At 43.1% G+C, this 27,409-nt stretch overlaps 2 protein-coding genes across 4 annotated transcripts in view; both read left to right on the forward strand.

Annotated features, from left to right (window-relative positions):
- The window catches only part of kansl2 (KAT8 regulatory NSL complex subunit 2), a 28,675-nt gene extending 14,868 nt beyond the window's left edge, over positions 1-13,807 (forward strand). For all 3 annotated transcript variants that reach the window (XM_046365999.1, XM_046366001.1, XM_046366000.1), the window contains exons 4-10: positions 3,194-3,308; positions 5,482-5,645; positions 5,963-6,129; positions 7,724-7,820; positions 8,785-9,044; positions 10,330-10,524; positions 13,344-13,807. In XM_046365999.1, coding sequence (XP_046221955.1) covers positions 3,194-3,308; positions 5,482-5,645; positions 5,963-6,129; positions 7,724-7,820; positions 8,785-9,044; positions 10,330-10,524; positions 13,344-13,430 — 1,085 coding nt within the window. In that variant the 3' untranslated portion in view covers positions 13,431-13,807. The remainder of the gene's footprint in view (positions 1-3,193; positions 3,309-5,481; positions 5,646-5,962; positions 6,130-7,723; positions 7,821-8,784; positions 9,045-10,329; positions 10,525-13,343) is intronic.
- Positions 13,808-14,205: 398 nt separating this feature from the next.
- Positions 14,206-27,409, forward strand: part of nckap5l (NCK-associated protein 5-like) — a 57,832-nt gene continuing 44,628 nt past the window's right edge. The window contains exon 1 of the mRNA XM_046366003.1: positions 14,206-14,363. The gene's annotated coding sequence lies outside the window, so the exon portion shown is untranslated. The remainder of the gene's footprint in view (positions 14,364-27,409) is intronic.

Here is a 27,409-nt window from a genome sequence, read left to right on the forward strand (position 1 = left end):
AGGACGGCACGTTCAAGAGTTTTGGAGAGAAAAGAAAGAAGGGATACTGGTCTGTAGTTGTTGACATCGGAGGGATCGAGTGTAGGTTTTTTCAGAAGGGGTGCAACTCTCGCTCTCTTGAAGACTGAAGGGACGTAGCCAGCGGTCAGGGATGAGTTGATGAGCGAGGTGAGGTAAGGGAGAAGGTCTCCGGAAATGGTCTGGAGAAGAGAGGAGGGGATGGGGTCAAGCGGGCAGGTTGTTGGGCGGCCGGCCGTCACAAGACGCGAGATTTCATCTGGAGAGAGGGGAGAAAGAGGTCAGAGCACAGGGTAGGGCAGTGTGAGCAGAACCAGCGGTGTCGTTTGACATAGCAAACGAGGATCGGATGTTGTCGACCTTTTCAAAATGGTTGACGAAGTCATCTGCAGAGAGGGAGGAGGGGGGGTGAGGGGGAGGAGGATTCAGGAGGGAGGAGAAGGTGGCAAAGAGCTTCCTAGGGTTAGAGGCAGATGCTTGGAATTTAGAGTGGTAGAAAGTGGCTTTAGCAGCAGAGACGGAGGAGGAAAATTTAGAGAGGAGGGAGTGAAAGGATGCCAGGTCCGCAGGGAGGCGAGTTTTCCTCCATTTCCGCTCGGCTGCCCGGAGCCCTGTTCTGTGAGCTCGCAATGAGTCGTCGAGCCACGGAGCGGGAGGGGAGGTCCGAGCCGGCCTGGAGGATAGGGGACATAGGGAGTCAAAGGATGCAGAAAGGGAGGAGAGGAGGGTTGAGGAGGCAGAATCAGGAGATGGGTTGGAGAAGGTTTGAGCAGAGGGAAGAGATGATAGGATGGAAGAGGAGAGAGTAGCGGGGGAGAGAGAGCGATACCATCCGAGTAGGGGCAGTGTTGGATGAGAGGGAAAAGGATACAAGGTAGTGGTCGGAGACTTGGAGGGGAGTTGGAGGGGAGTTGCAATGAGGTTAGTGGAAGAACAGCATCTAGTAAAGATGAGGTCGAGCGTATTGCCTGCCTTGTGAGTAGGGGGGGAAGGTGAGAGGGTGAGGTCAAAAGAGGAGAGGAGTGGAAAGGAGGCAGAGAGGAATGAGTCAAAGGTAGACGTGGGGAGGTTAAAGTCGCCCAGAACTGTGAGAGGTAAGCCGTCCTCAGGAAAGGAGCTTATCCAAGCATCAAGCTCATTGATGAACTCTCCGAGGGAACCTGGAGGGCGATAAATGATAAGGATGTTAAGCTTGAAAGGGCTGGTAACTGTGACGGCATGGAATTCAAAGGAGGTGATAGACAGATGGGTAAGGGGAGAAAGAGAGAATGACCACTTGGGAGAGATGAGGATCCCGGTGCCACCACCCCGCTGACCAGAAGCTCTCGGGGTGTGCGAGAACACGTGGGCGGACGAAGAGAGAGCAGTAGGAGTAGCAGTGTTATCTGTGGTGATCCATGTTTCCGTCAGTGCCAAGAAGTCTAGGGACTGGAGGGAGGCATAGGCTGAGATGAACTCTGCCTTGTTGGCCGCAGATCGGCAGTTCCAGAGGCTACCGGAGACCTGGAACTCCACGTGGGTCGTGCGCTCTGGGACCACCAGATTAGGGTGGCCGCGGCCACTCTGTGTGGAGCGTTTGTATGGTCTGTGCAGAGAGGAGAGAACCGGGATAGACAGACACATAGTTGACAGGCTACAGAAGAGGCTACGCTAATGCAAAGGAGATTGGAATGACAAGTGGACTACACGTCTCGAATGTTCAGAAAGTTGAGCTTACGTAGCAAGAATCTTATTGACTAAAATGATTAAAATGATACAGTACTGCTGAAGTAGGCTAGCTGGCAGTGGCTGCGTTGACTTTGACAGCTGGCACACTAATCACTAATCGTTCCGTTGAGTGTAATAGTTTCTACAGTGCTGCTATTCGGGGGCTAGCTGGCTAGCTAGCAGTGTTGATTACGTTGCGTTAAAAGAACGACAATAGCTGGCTAGCTAACCTAGAAAATCGCTCTAGACTACACAATTATCTTTGATACAAAGACAGCTATGTAGCTAGTTACGATCAAACAAATCAAACCGTTGTACTGTAATGAAATGAAATGAGAATGTGATACTACCTGTGGAGCGAAGGCGAATGCGACCGGGTTGAGTGCGGAAGTTCTATTCGGTAGACAATGCCATGTACATAAATGTTTTATCTTACAAAAGAGTTGTTTAAAATTGAAACGTGTATGGAAACGGGTGAATTAACACTAAGTTAGCAGGCTCAAGCAAGCTAAAACCCACATGGTGGCAGAAATGAACAATTTATAAATTATTTAAACACTTTGCTGTAGACTACTATTTACTAGTTAACAAACTCACGTATAATAATAATGTTATAAAATATATTCACCCCACCCAGTATTGTAATCAAAACTTACCAGAAAGCATGTAGTCCTTGGGTCAGACAGTGTAGTAGTGTGGGCTCAATTGCATCTCATTAGTGTGCAAGATCTTTAATCAGCTGTACATTTACATTCAATTGAATTGGGGATAGTTTAACCAAAATATGCCACAATACCTAGACTTGCCTTGTGAATCCCAAAGGTTCACTGTTATAAGCTAACTTTTCTTGATGAATTTAAGCTAAATTTCCGGGCTTAACTTCCCATGGAAAGTTTCAGGGAAATTTCCTGGAAAGTTTGCAACCCTACGCAAGAGGTGCTTCGGAACAAGTCTTGATGTCCTTTAGTGGCCCAGCCAGTGGTCGAACTTGAACCCAATCAAACATTTCTGGAGACATCTGAAAATAGCTGTGCAGCGACGCTCCCCATCCAACCTGACAGCTTGAGAGGATCTGCAGAGAAGAATGGGAGAAATTCTCCAAATACAGGTGTGCCAAGCTTGTCACTTCATATCCATGAAGACTTTGCTGTAAACGCTGCTAAAGGTACTTTAACAAAGTACTGAGTAAAGGGTCTGAATACTTATGTAAATGCAATATTTCTGTTTTTTTAAATAAATATTTTTGCAAAGATTTCTGAACTCTTTTTCATTATGGGGTATTGTGTGTAGATTATTTGCGTGTAGAACTATTTCATCTATTTTAGAATAAGGCTGTAACAATGTGGAAAAAGTCAAGGTCTTAATACTTTCAGAATGCATTCTATACTTTCTCGCTAGTGTCAGTACTTTCTTGTTTGCATTGAGCCATGCAATAGAGCAGAGGAATTGATGGGTGCTTGTCTGTCAGATGTGGACAGCTGGAGTGAGGAGGAGCAGGGACCACTGGTGCTGGACCAGACATGGAGAGGAGATCCAGACAGTGAAGCTGACAGTGTCGACAGTGACCATGAGGATCCTCTCAAGTAAGACACCTTCTGGTGTTGTGTGCTTGCTAGTGCTCACATTACATGGGTCTTGTAATGTCCATGAGATTAATTGTGATATTTTCAGTGTTTTATGTACTCTGTAAAAATGCTTTAACTTCAAGGTATTGATATCACATTTAGCTCAACTTCTAATAATAAAAAAATATATATGTATATGAAAGCAAGATCATATCATGAAAAGGTAATGAAATTGTCAGCCGGTGATTGTCAAGCAAATAACTGCCAGTCTCACCGTAATTAACAAACCCATTTAGTATCTCCTGGCTTCCATTCATAGCCTGCAAGCCACTGATGCAGACCTTTGAAACATCTACATTCTAATAAATCTATGTATTCTAGCCTACACATCACAATAAATCAATTTATTTTAGACTGGTCTAAAACATGATATGTTGTCTTTCAGAAGAATGGCATACTGAGTTGTCCTTATGTTAGGGCCTGCTATGGCTGTGTGCTACACTAGTTCATTTTTCAGACAAGAGTTGCTTAAATTTCCATGGCATTATTTTATAGTATGAAGAATGCAATTGAACATGGCTGAATAAAAGGCTATTTCCTCCAAATGATTTGAGTGTGCACATGGGGTTATTCTGTATTGAGCAGTTGACAAAGAAAGGGGGACACATATATGCTTAATTTAGAGTTATGTAACTTGTGATAAATACTGGGTTTTATGTTTTCATTTTTAATAAAGGCTGCATGATGCGACTCGAATGATTTGAGAAGTTTCATTAAGCCATGTGCTCCTTTTCCCCCGCTTTGGGCAGGCTGTACACACTTCATTCATCTCTCATTCACAATTTGACACGCACTTGATAATGCCTCGTTTTTTTCCCGGCTGCTTCCCCTTCGCGTGGCCGTAATGCCGCATACCAACAACAACAAAATCCATGCCTTTTGTGGCTGTGCCCTTGGGCTGAAAATAATAATTAGAATTCCCTTCTCCGGGCTGCGTGCCGAAGCGCCCCTCATTCACATGACTCTCCGTCATGTGATCGGGGTTTTCTCACCGGCTACAAGTGAAGACATCGGGGAGACCACTGCGTGCGTCCTTATCCAATTCCGAGGCTCGTATCGTGGAACAACGATCCACATTTCAATTTTCATCCGCCAATAAGAGTAGGCCTACCGAACAGCAAAAGCACTAGCCTATGTCAATCTAATATCCCCAGTGTCTAAAAGTTGACCTAATATATTGGACAACTGGTCCTTCTGTCAGAGAAATATTTCTAACAGTCTGGGACAGTTGTGGGATGTGATAGATCCCCAATTAATACAACCGCTAGCATTAAAAAAAAACTTTTTAAGCAATGAGCATGACTCATCAGATGAACATTTTTAGCTTAATATGTTTAACTATTAGGCTATTTCTCCACATAAGCGCAGCAAAGCGTACATGGCAGTAGTTTATAAGCACGGATGTTCCGTTAGCAGGGAAACACAGTTCTCAAGTGTCCACAAATGTGATTATGCATGTATTGCTTTTATTATGAAGGTGCATTTTTACGGTGAAAATGATCTTCCCCAAGCTTGAAACTCTCATGCTCTGTATGTATGCCAGTTAGGCTCTACACCTGTTGTAAAGTGGATGAATGTGCTTTATTTTAAGGTATGGGCTAGGCTACATGAAGCATGCAACTATGATTTGAAGAAGTTGCAAAAAATGCTCTGTTTGCCTTAAACTGGGCGTCATTCACAAGTTAATACATAAACAAGTGATAAGCTAATTGTCACCATCACACTTATTGATTTAATCTTGTCTTTACATATACATAAATGGAGAATGCTTTTCACGTGGTTCATTTTCATGCCAGCCAGGTAGGCTATACTCCTGTAGTAAAGAAAAGCATTGTGCTTAATATTGGGAAAGTTTAGGTAAAATATAGTAGGCCTAAATAAGAGGCCCCACCCTGTTTTCTCATGCAATTGCATAGCCTGTAGAGATGTTGTGCAACATGGGCTCAGTTTTGATTCGTTTTTTTAATACATTTGCATTGATTTCAGTGATAAACTTGGAAAAGCCTAATTACCGTGACTTAACAGTCACGTGGAATTTGAATTGTGGCGTTTATACGGTCAGCGTAACAGCCCTAGATATGACACATTTGCTGTGGACTGTAACTGTTTGCATGGATTGTTTGACCTACAGACATGCAGGGGTGTACACGGCAGAGGAGGTTGCTCTGATCACACGGGAGAAGCTCATCAGACTCCAGTCGCTCTACATCGACCAGTTCAAACGCCTGCAGCACCTCCTCAAGGAGAAGAAGCGCCGATACCTGCACAGCCGCAAGGTGGAGCATGAGACCCTAGGTAAAGCCATGGTGCTTGCACTAACCCAGCCTATTCTGTCCTGTAGTTAGTCAGGTTTGCGACCAATAGGTTTCACTGTAGTGCAACATTTTGCAATGGAAAATAAAAATCATTTCTCCAATTGGACAGCTTCATATAGTACTTGTCCAGATGTGATCGTGGGTTTTTCTGGTGAGATCATTATGGTTATTCCAGTAGCTGTCTGACCTCCTGCGTAATTGGTGTGTTTGTGACAGGGAACCTGACCCTAGATCAGCACACCTACGTTGACATGCTTTTTGAATACAGTCTCTGACCCCTTGTGTTCTGTCCAACAGGGAGTAGTTTGCTGACTGGCCCGGAGGGTCTCTCCATGAAGGAGAGGGAGAACCTGAGAAAGCTGAAGGCTCTGCGTCGGTACCGCCGCCGGTACGGCGTGGAGGCTCTGCTTCACCGTCAGCTCCGAGAGAGGAGACAGGCTGTCACTGAAGGAGCTCCTCTTCAGGTCTGTGGCTTAACTGTTTGTAGGGAAGGACTCTAAATCCCGGGGACTCCAGCAACTGTCCGTGGCCTGGCAGAAGTAAATAGTTATGTTCCAGGTTGTTTGAGTCTCAGAAGATTGCATGTGGAAATGCCTAGCAGCCCAGAGGGGCTGGGTGATATGGCCTAAAAATCATACCTAGAGTCACGATATGGAAGAGTATTTGGACTCTCCTTCAAATGAGTGGGTTCAGCTATTTCATCCACACCTGTTGCTGACGGGTGTATAAAATCAAACAATGCAATCTCTATAGCAAACCGTGGCAGTAGAATGAATGGCCTTACTGAAGAGCTCAGTGACTTTCAACGTGTCACCGTCATCTTGAGAAAGGTCAATGTAAAATTAAACCTTGGCTAACTAATTCTTCCACAACCTTACGACACTAATAATTGAAATTATTGTCTTAACAACCATTTTTTTTGCTATAATCACATATCTGGCATTCAAGTCTATTTTGAAAATGCCATTTTGTTATAAATTTAACCAGAACCATGCACATTCTCGAATTACAAACTTCTTGTAGCAGGTGAAAATTAACACTGGTCTCATAAACAATCTCTCAAGCACAAGGCCACATGCTAGCGAGTAGCCATCTAATCTTTATTTCAAGCCAACTTGGCTCTATTTGCTTGCTAACAAGGTAGAACTGTTATGAATACACCCTCTTTTATCTGTCTCAAATGGTTTAAACAGCCTGTTCACGTTTAAAATATTGAAATCAAGTGTCCTACCTGCGTAAGATGCTTATTTCTCACTGAGAACAATTTGCCAATTTTCTGATTTTATAAATTAGTATTTTTATGCTCATTGCACATAAAACAGACAGCTAGCACAGGATCAAATCAAATCAAATCAAATTTATTTATATAGTCCTTCGTACATCAGCTGATATCTCAAAGTGCTGTACAGAAACCCAGCCTAAAACCCCAAACAGCAAACATTGCAGGTGTTTGTGGATAGAATGCTGCTAGCGGTATGTGATGCCGCGCACGACAAACTTAGCATTTTAATTTTCGACAATCATGTTCATTGATACTTTCGTTTTAGTAGGGTCTGTTCTACCTTTTGGGATTTGAGACATAAGGGTATCGTTAAATGTGTATTCCAATAAAGTATCGAAGCGTTTTGGTGTCCATATAATCAGTTCTGTTGGACTAAACCTCTAATGCAAATAGCGAGTTTTAAACTGCTTTTTGTCAGAGGAAGTTATTTCGTTGTGAGTGACAGGGGCTTGGTGTCTGAGTGGGAAGGTGCACAGAAGGCGTAACTGAGACCAGACCAAAAAGGCAGCACGCTCAGAAATGCATTTGATTCTTGCGATACAGGTATTTGGAACATTGTGCTAAAACACCAATTTGATATATCGTCTCAGTACAATCGTGCCAGCAGAGGGAACTGTGTTTTGTGGGAATGCAGTATGCGGTATGCCAGATTTGGTGTATCCGGACAAAGACGTTGCATTAACTGGTCACCATATGCGTTAACCTCAACCAAACTTTGGTTGAGGAATTTGAGGATCTTAAACTTATTCCTGTCGTTGTGTGTGTTCTCTCTACAGGCGCATACGATGCGGTCTAGCCAAAGGTGTATCTCCTACGTGGAAGGGACCCGCTGTTCTAACCAGTGTCTCCCAATGACACGACATTGCGTCTCTCGTATCCTTCATACTGTTCTTCTGGTGTCCTCTATGATCAGTCATGTGTTTAGTTAATTTTCACATTTGCATTTATCTTTTTCGTGGACTTTTGTGGTGTTACCCTACTAATGCTTGTTGTGCTGAAAGCGGGGGGGGGTTAAAACTGGAGCATTAGTTAGTAAGGCGGTCCAAGCTTGATAACCAGTCTGCCCAATAACGTATTACCCATTTGAACCCTAACTTCTTACATGTGTTTGACCTGCAGAATATTCATGGACTAATTTCACTCTCCCTTTACTACACACTACTGCTGAAAGGGCCCAAATCAAGTCTGACAGCTTGTGGTAGCTGTCCAGATCCTAACAGGGCCAACATTAACATCTTCCCATGGTCTGTTGGTTTTCTCTATATTAACAAAGAGAATAGTCAATTCAGTTGGAAGGAACAAACGCCTCCTTTACAAGTCCATTTTTTAATATTTTTTTTAAAACATTTTTTTTTAAACAAACTTGCGTACGCCAGTTTCATTACGCTGTTGGTCTGCTCGTAATCAAGTGGTTGACATGGAATAACATTTTAAGCAGAATTACTTGCCAAGAATCAATCAAACCTGGTTAATTCCAAGTAAAGCGTTTGTCAACGTGTTGCAAAATATTGCTGTACAAAACCAACTAAGCCATTTATTTGTACCTTGCAGCGTCTCACACAAAGTAACCAAATACTGTTATTGTAGTGAACTTGTGATGTAAAGCTAGTAAAAACTACCTAACTAACATAAGTAGTTTTAATGCATGCCCATGATTCCTATAGATGCCCAACACCAAAGGAAGATGAGCTGATCTAGCCTTGATTTCTAGGCTTCCTCACATTGGTTCCTATAGCAGAGTAATACACAATACTCTGAAGTATCTTAATGGGAGACGATAACTGATGTAATTGCCATTGTGGATGTCAGTTATTATTCTTTACCATAAGACATCCAGACATCTACCAGGACAGTAACCAGGTACTGTTCAAGATGTGTCCGGGGCTGAAGGATGTTCCCTGTGACCGGCCCGTTCACATGGGCCAGTCAGAGGAGCCTCGCTGCCCCCTGCACCTCTCCCTGCCTCCCCCCATGTACCAGCCTGAACAGGAGACGGCCCTGACCCCAGAGCAGCTGGATGCAGTACTGCCCAAAGACATGTACCTGAGTGCTGCAGAGCTACAGCCCACGGAGAGCCTGCCGCTAGAGTTCAGTGACGTACGTGAAGTCTGACCGTTTCCTGCTCTTATTTTTTATTTTTTTCACCTTTATTTAACCAGGTAGGCTATTTGAGAACAGATGTTTTGTTCTAACATTCCGCTCCTTGTACTCTGGCATATGACACTGTACATGGGGTGGAATGTTACCACACAACGTGTCTGGATTACAGGCTATGAGTATGTCATAAGAACAGGAAACTTGCTGGGAGTCAGTTGTGAATCTCACTGATTTATATTTTATTTTTTAATTTCTTCACCCACCAAGATTTACTTTCACACTTTCTGCTTACCATTATTGCTAAAGGTGCCCTAATCAAGTCTGACAGCTTGTAGCTGTCCAGATCCAAACCGGGCTAACATTAACATCTTCCCATGGTCTGTTGGTTTCCCCCATATTAACAAAGGGGATAGTCAATTCAGTTGGAAGCAACAAACACGTTTATTCCTCCAATTTTTTTTTCACCCCCCAGAATGTCTAAACATGTTGCATGTATACTGAACAAAAATATAAACATTTAAAGTGTTGGTTTCATGAGTCTTTGATACCAAAATAGCATCTAAAATACTTTGATATTAAAATGACACTTTGATTTCATACCTTCTAGAATGGCCTTAACGTGATACGTCGGGATTTTGTGTGTTTCTTCTAGAGTCTATGAAATCGTGGATACAATTGTCTCTGTGTGCAGTATGAAGGAAGTTAGAGGTAGTTTGGCAAGCCAATGCTCACTACCACATGCTAGTTAGCAATTGAGGTAATCCTCTTTTGCAACTTCTTTCAAACTGCATGTAGACAAATGGTGTCCACGAGTTCATCTGATTTTAGGGAAGTAGATTATGGGCTTCATTTCCACATTCCCGACTTAATCCCTTTTAACAAGGCTCAGCAGTATTATTCAGTCGACAGGCCCATTTAAAATAAAAATATATATATTTGTTTATTGTATGGGGCAATATACAAATATTTTAAAATGTATTTATTCATTTATTCGTTTTAAGAGATTGTAATAAATCCATTTATAGATTTGAAAGTTTCATTAGATTTGGTGGGATAGGGTAGGCAGAAATCTGCTGCAAAAAATGGGGTTACGATTGAAAAGGTTTGGGTTTCACTGGCTTGCTGTATGTGCTCAACCATAGCATTAGTGTTTACCCATCACAAAACTGCCTTTTACTTCCCCTGTAATGTAGCTGTATTAATCTACTTGGCTGAGGAATAGAAACACCTTGTAACACTTACCCACTAATGTCTTCCCCGCCCCTCTCCTGTTCATCTCCTGTAGGACCTAGATGTAGTGGGGTGTCCTCCGTCCCCTCTGCTGTTTGACACGGCCCTGGCTCTGGAGGACCAGACTATCAGGGCCATCGCTGAGGGTCCTATGGACATCCTGACCGGGGTCGAGCTGGATGCTTCGGGACACGATGACTCTGCTGACATGGAGCTCTCTGAGAGAGTTCTGCAGTCTATAGAGGACCAAGTGAGTTGTTGCCCTTGATTTCTTAACCCCCGAGAGTCGATTGACGCGCTGGTCTAAGATGCATACATGCATACATAAGTTTCATAACAAAAAAAATCCCTGTCAAAATCAATCAGTTTAGGCTATGGATCTGTTTGTTTTTTTTAATTATTTTTTACTTTGGATGCGTCTCGATCCACCACATCCCCCAGTGTCGCACTTCTACATCTGCGGTGACAGGTGGCTGAATTAGACCAATGTTTGTCAGGCCATGAGACATCCCGGAAATCGGTCTTCTCATGTAAACATCTGTAGCGTCCGAACGATTTGGTCTACAAACTATTACCATTATGGAAAGGGGAGACTCGCGTGTTCTCCGTTTTGGTCTAGGACCCCCACAAGTGTCACGGGATTCGTATGAAGGTAATCGGTACCAGTAAAAAATAAATAAATTGAAGTATGACTGTAGTTTTGTGCCTACCCCCCAAAAAAAGGGTTAAATATGTGTAAAATATGTTTATTTTTCATCTCCTAGATTCAGGACACACTTAAACCTTGTTTCTTCTAAATGTTTTTACTGTCTTTTTAAAAATATTTATGAGTGTTATTCAATGCATTTCTTTGGGCATTAGTAGTAAAGGCAAATCTACAGTACCAGTCAAAGGTTTGGAGACCTACTCATTCAAGGGTTTATTTTTACAAAAAAAAAAAAATTGCATTGTAGAATAATAGACATCAACTATGGAATCATGTAGTAACCAAAAAAGTGTTAAACAAATCAAAATATATAGATAATTCAAAGTGCCTTGACAGCTTTGAACACTCTTAGCATTCTCTCAACCAGCTTCATGAGGTAGTCACCTGGAATGCATTTAAATTAACAGGTGTGCCTTGTTAAAAGTTCATTTGGAATTTCTTTCCTTAATGCATTTGAGCCAATCAGTTGTGTTGTGACAAGGTAGGGGTGGTATACAGAAGAGAGCCATTTTTGGTAACAGACCAAGTCCCATATTATGACAAGAACAGCTCTGATAAGCAAAGCGAAATGACAGTCCATAATAAAAAAAAACCTGGAATGAGTAGGTGTCAACTTTGGAATGGTCCTAAAATTCCAAATCAAATGGCTAAATGATCCAGTTTTTATTTCACTAGGCAGGTCGGTTAAGAACAAATTCTTCTTTACAATGACGGCCTACCAGAAGGCAAAAGCTGTAGGACAAAACACACAGTACGACAAGACACCTCAACACTACATAAAGAGGCCTAAGATGACATTGCATGGTAGCAACACATGGCAGCAGCACAAAACATGGTAGAAAAATGATTGGGCTCAGACAACTTCACAAAGGGCAAGAAAGTAGAGAACAATATATCACGTGAAGCAGCCACAACTGTCAGAAATTGTGTCAATGAATGAGTTTGAATGAAGAGATGGGAAACCAAATGTATGACAGTCTTAAAACAATTCCATATGTCAGTTTAGCATCCCAGCTCCCCAATGTCTTTGACTCTAAATCATTTTAAACATGGTTGTGTATCAGCAATATGTAGTTTTCCAACATGTGTGTATGTGATTATTTATTATTATTCAGCATAGTAGTTGTAGCATTTCTGAAAAGAATGACTAACCAACAGAAAAATACATTCTTATAAAGTTGAATAGATTGAAAATGTACAGTGCCTTCAAAGTATTCATACCCCTTGAGTTATTCCACATTTAGTTGTTACAGCCTAAATTGAATCGACACACAATACCCCGTAATGACAAAGTGGGGAGAAAAATGTATCATTTTTGCAGATGTATTGAAAATTAAATGCAGAATTGTATCACTTACGTAGGTATTCACATAGAAGCACCTTTGGTGACGATTACAGCTTTGAGTCATCTAGGGTATGTCTGTATCAGCTGTGTACATCCTATTTGGGGATTTTCTCACAATCTGTTAAGTTGGATGGGGAGTGGCGGTGAAACTTTCCACAGATTTAATGGAATTCATGCCTGGAGTTTGGCTGGGCCGCTCAAGGACTTTCACGTACTTGTTCTGAAGCCATTAGTGACACTGTACACTTGGCGTCGTTGTCCTGTTAGACTGGGGCAAAGATTTTGCGTTCCAAGGTCGTTTGCACTCTGAAGCATGTTCTCATCAAAGATTTGGCTCCAGTCCCTGCCTTTTTGAAAAGCATCCCCATAGTGTGATGCTGTCACCGCCATTTTTCACGGTAGGGATGGTGTTATAAGTTTGAGCTGTACCTGGTTTTCTCCATAAATGGCACTTTGCATTCAGGCCAAAGAGTTAAATTTGTCTCAGACCACAGAATCTTTTGGCTTATGATATCAGTCTTTCACATGCCTTTTTGCAAACTCCAGGTGTGGTGTCGTGCCTCTTTCTCAGGAGTGGCCTCTGTCTGGCCACTCTCCCATAATGCCCAGATTGGTGAAGTTCTGTAGAGACCTTTGTCCTTCTGGCAGGTTCTCCCATCTCAGCCAAGGAACTCTGTAGTTTAAATATTGTCCAAACAATTGAATTGGCAACAGGGTGAACTCCAAGTTGTAGTGATCTCTCAAGGATAATCAAAGAAAGTTGGATGCACCTGAGCTCTATTTGGAGTGTGTATACTTGTGTAAATGAGACATTTCATTTTCAATGAATTTACAAGAATGTCTACACGTTTTCACTTTGTCATTATGTGGAGAAACGGATCCATTTAGAAGTCAGGCTGTTACACATACACACACACACACGGTATGAATACTTTCTGAAGGCACTGTACATTGTTGATGGCTAATGTGCGCTATAAATGAATCTAGGTTTAGCTAAACTGCTAATCTTCCCCTCCAGATTGTATCAGAGGTAATAGGAGGAGGGGACACCACAGAAAATTCATCAACAGAACTGGACCATGTTGCTGCAGACACCTCCAGATGAGAGCTTTGCCTCCAGACTTGTGTTGAATTCCAGAGACTAATGTTGAGTTGACCAGTTCAAAGCCAGGATGGATCTTCAAGGTGGTAGATCATAACAAAGCCTTTGCACACCATTGCCAAATGACTACTGTTGAGTCATTGTTTAATCAGTTGTCATATTACTAACTTTTGCTGATACTCTTGAGTCGGTTCAATGTCTGTCTAGTCTTGTGCACCGTTGCCTTTCTCAACTTTTCCTGTGTAATTTAATAAATCCTGGTTTCTCCTTAAACTACAAACATATGTATATCTTGTATACAAAGTCAGTGTTGGTGTAGTGAAGAGAACTCTACTTGTAACTCTGGTTTGTTACTGTTCAATAAACACTCCACAAATGCATTGATTTTTACCTTATTACACCTCTTTTATTATAGGGTTCTCGAAATGGCTGAAATGTAATTATTGCAAGTAGTTTTGTTTGAACATAATAGCCTACTCTTGAAACAACTTACTGACTATTTTCACCAGTATGTAACCAAGTGTGTCCATTGGATCCATTTTAATTCTGCAGCACCACTAAATTGTTTCTGAGAATGCCAATATTTTGGTTTGCCAAATGCTGAGAAAGTATTATTCTCCAAAGCATCATCCGCTAAACATGTACCTTTGAGGCTGCAGGTGAGTTCAATGGTGGGTGTTTTATTATTTGTGTATATATAAATAAATCTCCTTCGGTGAGGTTGGTCATACTTGGCAATGTGGGGCTGTTTGACGTCATTATTCTCTAAACCAGTCGCAGACACAACGCTGCCTGCAAGGCTAAATGCAACCGAGAAGACATCGTCCTAAGACTGGATCTCTTTCATACAATGATTTAAATGTAGGATAGCTATCTAAAGGAGTTATTTATACGTTTTATGGTACGTTTTCTGCGGTAGCCTAATCAACAAATGAGGTGAGTTTCATTGCAAGCATAAATGTCTGCACTCACTAGGCTACTTACTGTAAATTGCTCTGGAAAGGGGCTAAATGTGACGAACTGATTTTAAAAGGTGGCATCCCGTGACTGCCACGTTGAAAGTCACTGATCTATTCGGTAAGGCCATTCTACTGCCAATGTTTTCCTATGGAGATTGCATGGCTGTGTGCTCGATTTATACACCTGTCAACAATCGGTTAATGGTTCGTTTCTAAAAACAAAGATACCAAAATAACATGCCGGTGTCTGTGATTGATGTGGTCTCCCTCCAGATAAAACCGGGAAATTATACATCTGGGAATATATGCTGTTGCCCTCGAAAAATCTACATAATGACAATGTAGGCTAGGCTACTAATAGCATTGTCTAGGTTGGTCTGTTGCCTAGCGGACACGAATCCAAAACATGGATTTGATTTATGGGAAAACCCCAAACAATTTCTTTGGAATGTAGGCTATTAGGTTATAAGGTATATTTGGTGTGCTCACTTACACCATAGACAGCAGTGACTAATTAAAGTATAATGGGCAGTAAAAGTATTCCCTCACCCTGGATAATTTAGTTCAAAAACATTTTTTAAATACAGATGTGTTGCAGGCCTTTTGTGTCCCACATGTCTGCCTAGAGACCGTTGAAAGATATGTTATAAAATGAAATGTTGCAGTCGATTTAGAAACCCTAAAACGGGATGGCGTTTGGATCCATTGAGAGAAACATGGATTATTTTTCCCAAGTGAATTGTTACAAGATTGTTTCAAACACGCAGATAATTTTCAGTCATACGATGGAACATATGATCAAAACATATTTATTTGCCATTTGATCATATTGACATGCTTCGATGTATTGTTTTGTAACAGAATGATGCTGACAAAGAAATACTTATCTTCTAATACATCAGCCATATCATGATGGCATAGCACTACACGAGACGTCTAGACGTAGTGTTTGACAAGTCCTTGTGCTCCTATGCATGTAGTAGGCCTAATTAGTGCTTTTGTTGAGATTATAACCTCTAAAATCAAGGTCATTCATTCCTTAGAGAATTTGTTTCAACGTTCCTGGTTGTGATGACTGTTCACTGCACCAGTATAAGGAATTAGAGCAATGGAAACATGTCTGTACAGAGCTGCATTGAGATTTATGTTAACACACTTTGACAATACTGTTATTGAATGCCTTTTCGCAGAGAGGCCAGTGTCATTGGGCTGTAAGAGGTGTATCTTTCTTAAACGTACTGCTTCCCCTCTGTGCATTTGCATTATCCCCCTCTTGCATTATCCCCCTCTCGTCTGTTATAAATAAATGTTCACTCTATCGCCCTCTGCACCCCGCCTTTTTGCTGCATGCTGGTAGTTACCATTGTTATGCAGCCGAGTAGAGACGCTTCTTGAGCAGCATATTAGCGTGTGTGTGTCTCTGGAGCCACACATTAGCATGTAGAGATATTCATAAATTACCACGTGGAGCTGGGACGATATGGCAGAGCTCAAAGCAGGAGGAATCACGAATATCTCCCGGTAACATCACTACCGTTTCCACACACTGCAGATATGTCGATGTTGCCCCCCGCAGATATTTGGAAGCCCCCATGTCCCGCAGCCGTTTGTTATTCTAGGATAGTAAAACAAGGGATGTTCTCCCCTGTGGGGAGATTTTATATAGTTTATATTAGGAGAGAAATAGAAGAGGAAGAGTCAGCTAACTGACATTTCCCACGTCCCCATGAGGCTAAAGTATATTTGAAATGTAGGGGTTAGGGAAAATAGGATTTTGAATGGAAATGTGTTTTAGGTCTCAACGAGGATAGAACATAACTGTGTGTGTGTGTCGACTAAAGGCAGAACGTAATTTAGGGGTCATTATAAGGACAGTTTATACTCTTCCTCTTCTAATTCTCCTAATATTAACTATATAAAATAATTTATTTGTTATTGAATGATAACAATAGCCTTTTGGGCTTAGATAGGCCTATGGCTACCCCAATTAATTCCTCTAATGCAGGGGTTCCCAAAACTTATATAAGAGTTCAAGCTAATTTCCTGCAATTCTACACATTTTGCCATGTCTTATGTGTGTTCATGTGATATCTGAATGACTGAAACATTATAACGAAATCAATGGGCTAAAAAAAACGTTAGCTGACATGGACTGTATGGTCTGAAATACATGGAGATACTTGGACAAACCATGAACATTATAAAGCTAGTATCCTCTGGTATGATACATTTATTTGATAAAGGACAGATTGTTATTGGTCATTTTGGAGAGACCGAAGATAAACTTAGTTCTGTTTCCACTTTCCAACCATATAGTAACCATTCCATAACTTTACTTCAATTATATATATTTTATTCTATGAATAAGTCTTTCTGGGTCTGGCCAGACATGAGAACAAAGGATGTGGATGTTGAGATGTGAGAACAGGCTTGGCTCAGCTGCGATGGTTCTGTGGGTGTCTGTACTGACTGACACGGCTACGTCCCAAATAGCACCCTATTTCCTACATAGTGTGCAACTTTTGATCAAAGCCCTATGTGCCCTGGTCAAAAGTAGTGCACTTTATAGGGAATAGAGTGTCATTTGAGATGCGTACACGGTGCCTGGCGTCCAGATGTTAGCTGCTGCTGGCTGGCTATGTCCATGCCCATATGTTAATGGTTCCTGTTCCACTCTGGCCTTGAGTGCAACACTGCTGTTCTATTACCAGCCTGTAGTCAGGGCCACATTCAGTCGAAAAATGTAGCGGAACATTGCAGAGGTCCAGGGTTGTGTCCAATAGGTACTACACAGTAGATCACTTTTTGAAGCTGGTGAAACAGTGAGGTACTACTTGAATTTGTTCAATAAGAAAAGCTCATTCATTGGTATGTTTTGCCCTACTGAGCATTACCCAGACCATACTTCATTGCCTGTCCATGTGCTGGCAAGAGAACTCCAGTTGTTGGCAAGGGGATTCCTGTTATCACTGAAGTATTTACAGCTGTGTAAAAACCTGTCTGTAAACAGGCGAGACAAATGTTTTTCCTTACGGAGTTTAATGTTTAGTAGAATGTAAAGAGGAACAATACATCAACTTTTTATTAAGAACATCACATTATTTACCTGAAAGGTATTTATAAGGGTTGTTGTGGGGTTACTGGGTTCAGTTATAAAACATATTGGGTTTTATAACCCTTTTAGTTTGTAATGGCAAACAAATATATAATGTAATTTTATTAAAGCTTTATTTTTAAAAACTTGGATCATAAGTAAATTCATTCACTGTATAATTAGTTTTCTTACCATTTTGAATCAATGGTGATAAATGTAGGGCCGGTCCTTGCGGTTCTGCCGCCCTAGCCAAGACCAAAAAATACCACACGGCGAAACTAGAATAGTCACAGTAAGCAAAATGTAGTTGAAAAGATGTCAGAAATACATATTTTCCAGACGTTGAAGTTAGGTTCAATTTAGGTTCTGAATGGAAGGTGAAAAAGTATTTTTCAGACGTTGAAAAATACATATTCTCTGGAACGTCGAAAAATACATATTTTCCGGACGTTGAAATCAGGTTCATTTTCAGTTCTGAATTAGTTAAAAATAAGTATTTTCCAGGCGTATATGTTTGGGCCAAATCAAGGCTGGTCCATACCAGACAAAATCTGAACCAAACATCGACGTCTATGATTGGTTAAGATTTGGACCGGACCAAAAATAAACAACCATTGAAATCAAGGCCGGTCTGAACCGCACCAAATGTGAGCTAAACATGATTGGTTCAGATTTGGTCCGGACCAAAGACCAATGTCCGTGGATGTGGAAATCAAGGCCGGGCTGCACCAAAAAAAGACGTCCAAAAGGTGTCTGCATCGGTCCGTGCTTACTGCTTACTGAGGTATATCCTATTGTGAATTTCATAAATGCCTAACTGTCGTAAGCCTAATGTTTGTAAAACACCAAAAAAAGACATCCAATCCGGACAGGACCAATAAAAGACGTCCAAAAGACATCGGCTCGTGCTGACTGGGGTGTAAGCCTACCTTGTCGCCCACAATGGAATTTTTTGAATGCCCATCTATGTTGTTGGCCTACCTTTTGTAAAAATTGGCTTTATTAGTCCCGATTTATGTGACTAATCAGTTTGGCAATTCAAGCTCTGAATATCAGCTACCCAACTTTATCAGCAGTTCTCGAGAGCCTATTTGCAATGTGAGAATGCTGTTCATCGACTACAGCTCTGCATTTAACACCATAGTGCCCTCCAAGCTCGTCATCAAGCTCGAGACCCTGGGTCTCGACCCCGCCCTGTGCAACTGGGTACTGGACTTTCTGACGGGCCGCCCCCAGGTGGTGAGGGTAGGCAACAACATCTCCACCCCGCTGATCCTCAACACTGGGGCCCCACAAGGGTGCGTTCTGAGCCCTCTCCTGTACTCCCTGTTCACCCACGACTGTGTGGCCACGCATGCCTCCAACTCAATCATCAAGTTGCGGATGACACAACAGTGGTAGGCTTGATTACCAACAACAACGAGACGGCCTACAGGGAGGAGGTGAGGGCCCTCGGAGTGTGGTGTCACGAAAATAACCTCACACTCAACGTCAACAAAACTAAGATGATTGTGGACTTCAGGAAACAGCAGAGGGAACACCCCCCTATCCTCATCGATGGAACAGTAGTGGAGAGGGTAGTAGGTTTTAAGTTCCTCGGCGTACACATCACAGACAAACTGAATTGGTCCACCCACACAGACAGCATCGTGAAGAAGGCGCAGCAGCGCCTCTTCAACCTCAGAAGGCTGAAGAAATTCGGCTTGTCACTAAAAGTACTCACAAACTTCTACAGATGCACAATCGAGAGCATCCTGTCAGGCTGTATTACCGCCTGGTACGGCAACTGCTCCGCCCACAACCGTAAGGCTCTCCAGAGGGTAGTGAGGTCTGCACAACGCATCACCGGGGGCAAACTACCTGCCCTCCAGGACACCTACACCACCCGATGTCACAGGAAGGCCATAAAAGATTATCAAGGACAGCAACCACCCGAGCCACTGCCTGTTCACCCCGCTATCATCCAGAAGGCGAGGTCAGTACAGGTGCATCAAAGCTGGGACCGAGAGACTGAAAAACAGCTTCTATCTCAAGGCCATCAGACTGTTAAACAGCCACCACTAACATTGAGTGGCTGCTGCCAACACACTGACTCAACTCCAGCCACTTTAATAATGGGAATTGATGGGAAATGATGTAAAATATATCACTAGCCACTTTAAACAATGCTACCTAATATAATGTTTACATATCCTACATTATTCATCTCATATGTATACGTATATACTGTACTCTATATCATCTACTGCATCCTTATGTAATACATGTATCACTAGCCACTTTAACTATGCCACTTTGTTTACATACTCATCTCATATGTATATACTGCACTCAATACCATCTACTGTATCTTGCCTATGCCGCTCTGTACCATCACTCATTCATATATCTTTATGTACATATTCTATATCCCCTTACACTTGTGTCTATAAGGTAGTAGTTGTGGAATTGTTAGTTAGATTACTCGTTGGATATTACTGCATTGTCGGAACTAGAAGCACAAGCATTTCGCTACACTCGCATTAACATCTGCTAACCATGTGTATGTGACAAATAACATTTGATTTGATTTACACAACGAGAAATGCAGAAGTATTTTATTTTTCTCCATGATCAGCTTGTCAATAATTGACGGATACAAACTTGAAACCACAGATCATGACAATGGGAAGAAACTCCTGGACAACAGTTGTGATTGTTCGTTCCGTAGCGTCCATTTGACTTTGACCTGTTTTATTTGATTGAGCGTCGTTTAGGTTAGGCTATTTGATCGGAGAAACCTGCATGATGTAAAAAAGTGTCTGTTTTTTGACAACGTTGGTGGAGAACTGCAGCGATGTGTCTCTAACAGCACAATGGAGAGGCGCGCCGGGAATGGACAAGCAAAATATTTTGTGCCACTTTGACAAAATGGACACTGCTTATCACAGGGCACCATCAGTGCTCACCTAAAAAGCCAATATGTCACTGGTTGAGAGAAATTGTCATTGTTTTTGGGCAGTATTATGTGAGGTTGTATGTGTTGTTGTTGGAGGTGCGTCTTGGTCAGTTTAGCTCAGAAAATGGCGCCCTTTCAATCTGGCGCTATAGGCGACTGCCCAATGAGCAGACATGCCTTGGATAAATGTTCAAAGCTGTGACTGTTACAGGTAAAGTTTTTGAACTTTTAACTTAAGTAAATGAATGAAGAAAATTATACAATTCCTTTCCCCAAGTCAATTAATGGTTTTGGTGACAAAATGTAATCAATGTCCACATGGTGTGATTTAACAGTGAGCCAGCATTTGGGTACCATTGTTCAGGGCGAGAGAGCTGGAGCACATGGTCTGAACAGATTGTAAGCTTTATCAGAAATGTTTATCAAAATATTGGTACTTTTTTTGCCATTGCCAAAAAAGGGGTACATTTCTTAGTCCTTTGATGGGACGCCTTTTAAAAGTACAATTTTAAAAGTAGTCTTTTGACAATTTAACAATAGAAAAATATATTAAAATATGTTAAAATATGTTAAATAGGTTAAATTAAATGGTTAGCCCAGCTACCACATTTGGTTCCTTGGAAGTAATGGGAACGTATGTTTTTGGTTTCACATTGGTTGTGGGAACAAAGCCATATGTTTCCTGACAGTTAACTGAATCTAATATAATGTTTACATACCCTACATTACTCATCTACATTTACATTTACATTTAAGTCATTTAGCAGACGCTCTTATCCAGAGCGACTTACAAATTGGTGCATTCACCTTATGACATCCAGTGGGACAGTCACTTAACAATAGTGCATCTAAAACTTAGGGGGGGTGGGGTGAGAGGGATTACTTATCCTATCCTAGGTATTCCTTAAAGAGGTGGGGTTTCAGGTGTCTCCGGAAGGTGGTGATTGACTCCGCTGTCCTGGCGTCGTGAGGGAGTTTGTTCCACCATTGGGGGGCCAGGGCAGCGAACAGTTTTGACTGGGCTGAGCGGGAGCTGTACTTCCTCAGTGGTAGGGAGGCGAGCAGGCCAGAGGTGGATGAACGCAGTGCCCTTGTTTGGGTGTAGGGCCTGATCAGAGCCTGGAGGTACTGAGGTGCCGTTCCCCTCACAGCTCCGTAGGCAAGCACCATGGTCTTGTAGCGGATGCGAGCTTCAACTGGAAGCCAGTGGAGAGAACGGAGGAGCGGGGTGACGTGAGTTAACTTGGGAAGGTTGAACACCAGACGGGCTGCGGAGTTCTGGATGAGTTGAAGGGGTTTAATGGCACAGGCAGGGAGCCCAGCCAACAGCGAGTTGCAGTAATCCAGACGGGAGATGACAAGTGCCTGGATTAGGACCTGCGCCGCTTCCTGTGTGAGGCAGGGTCGTACTCTGCGGATGTTGTAGAGCATGAACCTACAGGAACGGGCCACCGCCTTGATGTTGGTTGAGAACGACAGGGTGTTGTCCAGGATCACGCCAAGGTTCTTGGCGCTCTGGGAGGAGGACACAATGGAGTTGTGTACAGCACTTTGAGATATCAGCTGATGTGATGGCTATATAAATAAATTTGATTTGATTTGATTTGGAACGTGATGGCAGTCCTTCCCCGGGAGGAAGAGCAGCTCCGTCTTGCCGAGGTTCAGCTTGAGGTGGTGATCCGTCATCCACACTGATATGTCTGCCAGACATGCAGAGATGCGATTCGCCACCTGGTCATCAGAAGGGGGAAAGGAGAAGATTAATTGTGTGTCGTCTGCATAGCAATGATAAGAGAGACCATGTGAGGTTATGACAGAGCCAAGTGACTTGGTGTATAGCGAGAATAGGAGAGGGCCAAGAACAGAGCCCTGGGGGACACCAGTGGTGAGAGCGCGTGGTGAGGAGACAGATTCTCGCCACGCCACCTGGTAGGAGCGACCTGTCAGGTAGGACGCAATCCAAGCGTGGGCCGCGCCGGAGATGCCCAACTCGGAGAGGGTGGAGAGGAGGATCTGATGGTTCACAGTATCGAAGGCAGCCGATAGATCTAGAAGGATGAGAGCAGAGGAGAGAGAGTTAGCTTTAGCAGTGCGGAGCGCCTCCGTGATACAGAGGAGAGCAGTCTCAGTTGAATGACTAGTCTTGAAACCTGACTGATTTGGATCAAGAAGGTCATTCAGAGAGAGATAGCGGGAGAGCTGGCCAAGGACGGCACGTTCAAGAGTTTTGGAGAGAAAAGAAAGAAGGGATACTGGTCTGTAATTGTTGACATCGGAGGGATCGAGTGTAGGTTTTTTCAGAAGGGGTGCAACTCTCGCTCTCTTGAAGACGGAAGGGACGTAGCCAGCGGTCAGGGATGAGTTGATGAGCGAGGTGAGGTAAGGGAGAAGGTCTCCGGAAATGGTCTGGAGAAGAGAGGAGGGGATAGGGTCAAGCGGGCAGGTTGTTGGGCGGCCGGCCGTCACAAGACGCGAGATTTCATCTGGAGAGAGAGGGAGAAAGAGGTCAGAGCACAGGGTAGGGCAGTGTGAGCAGAACCAGCGGTGTCGTTTGACTTAGCAAACGAGGATCGGATGTCGTCGACCTTCTTTTCAAAATGGTTGACGAAGTCATCTGCAGAGAGGGAGGAGGGGGGGGGCGGAGGATTCAGGAGGGAGGAGAAGGTGGCAAAGAGCTTCCTAGGGTTAGAGGCAGATGCTTGGAATTTAGCGTGGTAGAAAGTGGCTTTAGCAGCAGAGACAGAGGAGGAAAATGTAGAGAGGAGGGAGTGAAAGGATGCCAGGTCCGCAGGGAGGCGAGTTTTCCTCCATTTCCGCTCGGCTGCCCGGAGCCCTGTTCTGTGAGCTCGCAATGAGTCATCGAGCCACGGAGCGGATGGGGAGGACCGAGCCGGCCTGGAGGATAGGGGACATAGAGAGTCAAGGGATGCAGAGAGGGAGGAGAGGAGGGTTGAGGAGGCAGAATCAGGAGATAGGTGGGAGAAGGTTTGAGCGGAGGGAAGAGATGATAGGATGGAAGAGGAGAGAGTAGCGGGGGGAGAGAGAGCGAAGGTTGGGACGGCGCGATACCATCCGAGTAGGGGCAGTGTGGGAGGTGTTGGATGAGAGCGAGAGGGAAAAGGATACAAGGCAGTGGTCGGAGACTTGGAGGGGAGTTGCAATGAGGTTAGTGGAAGAACAGCATCTAGTAAAGATGAGGTCGAGCGTATTGCCTGCCTTGTGAGTAGGGGGAAGGTGAGAGGGTGAGGTCAAAAGAGGAGAGGAGTGGAAAGAAGGAGGCAGAGAGGAAAGAGTCAAAGGTAGACGTGGGGAGGTTAAAGTCGCCCAGAACTGTGAGAGGTGAGCCGTCCTCAGGAAAGGAGCTTATCAAGGCATCAAGCTCATTGATGAACTCTCCGAGGGAACCTGGAGGGCGATAAATGATAAGGATGTTAAGCTTGAAAGGGCTAGTAACTGTGACAGCATGGAATTCAAAGGAGGCGATAGACAGATGGGTAAGGGGAGAAAGAGAGAATGACCACTTGGGAGAGATGAGGATCCCGGTGCCACCACCCCGCTGACCAGACGCCTCGGGGTGTGCGAGAACACGTGGGCGGACGAAGAGAGAGCAGTAGGAGTAGCAGTGTTGCCTGTGGTGATCCATGTTTCCGTCAGTGCCAAGAAGTCGAGGGACTGGAGGGAGGCATAGGCTGAGATGAACTCTGCCTTGTTGACCGCAGATTGGCAGTTCCAGAGGCTACCGGAGACCTGGAACTCCACGTGGGTCGTGCGCGCTGGGACCACCAGAGTAGGGTGGCCGCGGCCACGCGGTGAGGAGCGTTTGTATGGTCTGTGCAGAGAGGAGAGAACAGGGATAAACAGACACATAGTTGACAGGCTACAGAAGAGGCTACGCTAATGCAAAGGAGATTGGAATGACAAGTGGACTACACGTCTCGAATGTTCAGAAAGTTAAGCTACGTAGCAAGAATCTTATTGACTAAAATGATTAAAATGATACAGTACTGCTGAAGTAGGCCAGCTGGCAGTGGGTGCGTTGTTGACACTACACTAATCAAGTCGTTCCGTTGAGTGTAATAGTTTCTGCAGTGTTGCTATTCGGGGGCTAGCAGGCTAGCTAGCAGTGTTGTTTACGTTACGTTGCGTTAAAAGAACGACAATAGATGGCTAGCGAACCTAGAAAATCGCTCTAGACTACACAATTATCTTTGATACAAAGACGGCTATGTAGCTAGCTAAGTAGCTAGCTACGATCAAACAAATCAAACCGTTGTACTGTAATGAAATGAAGTGAAAATGTGATACTACCTGTGAATGCGACCGGGTAGTTGAGTTCTATACAGAAGACGTTGGCTAGCGTTGGCTAGCTAGCAGAGTCACCTACGTTAAGGACGACAAATAGCTGGCTAGCTAACCTCGGTAAATTAAGATAATCACTCTAAGACTACACACTCTAAACCTAAACAACACAATTATCTTGGATACGATGATACGAAGACAGCAAAGACAGCTATGTAGCTAGCTAACACTAAACTAATCAAGTCGTTCAGTTGAGTGTAATAGTTTCTCCAGTGCAGCTAATCAGTGGACGTTAGCTAGCTGGCTAGTGAAGACTACGTTAGGACGGCGAAATACAATAATTACGCAATTATCCATACAAAGACGTACTATGTAGCTAGCTGAGAAGAAATTGCTAAGATAAGACAAATCAAACCGTTGTGATATAATGAAATATAATGAAAAAGTTATACTACCCGTGGGAGCGAAGTGCAGATGCGACCACTCGCTCCAACCGGAACCAGTGGGGATCATCTCATATGTATATGTATATACTGTACTCTATATCATCTACTGCATCTTGCCATATTTATGTAATACATGTATCACTAGCCACTTTAAACTATGCCACTTTTATTTTTACATGCCCTACATTACTCATCTCATATGTATATACTGTACTCTATATCATCTACTGCATCTTGCCTATGCCGTTCTGTACCATCACTCATTCATCTATCTTTGTGTACATATTCTTTATCCCCTTACACTTGTGTCTATAAGGTAGTAGTTGTGGAATTGTTAGGTTAGATTACTCGTTGGTTATTACTGCATTGTGGGAACTAGAAGCACAAGCATTTCGCTACACTCACATTAACATCTGCTAACCATGTGTATGTGGCAAATAACATTTGATTTGATTTGAACGTTTCTTAAATGTTTTGAGAACAGAAGTGAAAATGTTGCCTGTTCTGGGGACATTTGTTTTTAGGTTGCAGGGAGGTTCTGAAAATGTTTTACTCTGGTTCCTAAAGTTTTCCTGGGATGTTTTGTTAATGCTCTGAGAATGGAAATTGTAGACCATTTGGAGGTTTTTAATAACTTCCTTTAAATGTTCACTGAATGTTTCAATTAGACATTTAATAACACTGCTAAATTATTGGGTTACCATTTTATTTATTTTTTACCCCTTTTTCACCCCAATTTTGTGATATCCAATTGGTAGTTACAGTCTTGTCCCATCGCTGCAACTCCATTACGGGCTCGGGAGAGAGGAAGGTCGAGAGCCATGCGTCCTCCAAAACCCAACCCTGCCGAGCCGCAGTGCTTCTTGACACACTGCTTGCTTAACTCAGAAGCCAGCCGCACCAATGTGTTGGAGGAGACCGAAGTCAGTGTGCATGCATCCAACCCACTATAAGGAGTCGCAAGAGCACGATGGGACAGACACTCCCCTATCCCGGACGATGCTGGGACAATTGTGCGCCGTCTCCTGGTCGCGGCCGGCTGCGACACAGCCTGGGATCGGACACGGATGCAGTTCCTTAGTTCCTTCATTTTTTAAAACTCCAAGCACAGATAGTATACATGGAAATGAATTTCCTTAGAAATGAATCATGCAAACACATTTATGTTTTATTGTGACACGGCATCAGTAAGATTTCAACCTATAATCATCTGTTCTTTATCCATGGAATTAGTCCACTGCGTCACCATGATGGAGGTAGCATACCATGTTTTCTTTACACATGCAAAGCTGTTCATTTTAGTCTATTCAAACAGACCGCATTTCAAAGGGAACAAGCGCTCATTAAGATCAGGTGTGCCCAACAAGATAGAGGACAGAGAGAGTTTTGTTGATGCTGAGAATGGAATGTACAGTGCCGTGAAAAAAAGTATTTGCCCCACTTCTGATTTTTTCTATTTTTTACACTGAACGTTATCAGATCTTCAACAAAAACCTAATATTATATAAAAGGAACATTTGATTTCATTTGACCTTTTTTTGAAACCAGGCAAAATCAATTCTTATTGACGATGACGGCCAACCAAGAGGCAAAAGGCCTCCTGTGGGGATAGGGGCTGGTATTAAACATAAAAACAATATAATACAAAATGGACAACACAGAGAGAAGTGTTGGAGGAAATTATAGTTGAATCTTTAAAATTCCTCTAACAAGAAGACACTGGCAACAGCACAAATACAACAGCAAACAAACAGTGGATGTGTGTGTGTGTGCATGCAGCAATGTGTGTGGTGTGTGTGAAGCACATCATGCTCCCTTACATAAGGCAACACAAACTAGTGACATCAGATTGATCAGTCTCACATCTCTGTGAAGGAATTTTGGCCCACTGTTTCATGCAGAACTGCTTTAACTCCGCAACGTTTGTGGGGTTTTGAGCATAAACAGCTCCTTTCAGGTCCCGTCACAGCATCTCAATCGAGTTTCGGTCTCGACTTTGACTAGACCATTCCAAAATGTAAAATGTGTTGCTTTATCAGCCTTTCTGATGTAGACCTGCTTGTGTGTCTTGGATCATTGTAATGCTGCATGACCCAGCTGTCCTTCAGCTCATGGATGGATGGCCTGACATTCTCCTTTAGAATGATCTGATACGGAGCAGAATTCGTAGGTCCTGAGGCAGCAAAGAATCCCCAAATCATCACACTACCACCACCATGCTTGAGCGCTGGTTTTGAGGTTCTTAC

Source organism: Oncorhynchus gorbuscha, linkage group LG10 (genome assembly GCF_021184085.1).
Source record: "Oncorhynchus gorbuscha isolate QuinsamMale2020 ecotype Even-year linkage group LG10, OgorEven_v1.0, whole genome shotgun sequence".
In the NCBI taxonomy this organism is placed as follows: Eukaryota; Metazoa; Chordata; class Actinopteri; order Salmoniformes; family Salmonidae; genus Oncorhynchus; species Oncorhynchus gorbuscha.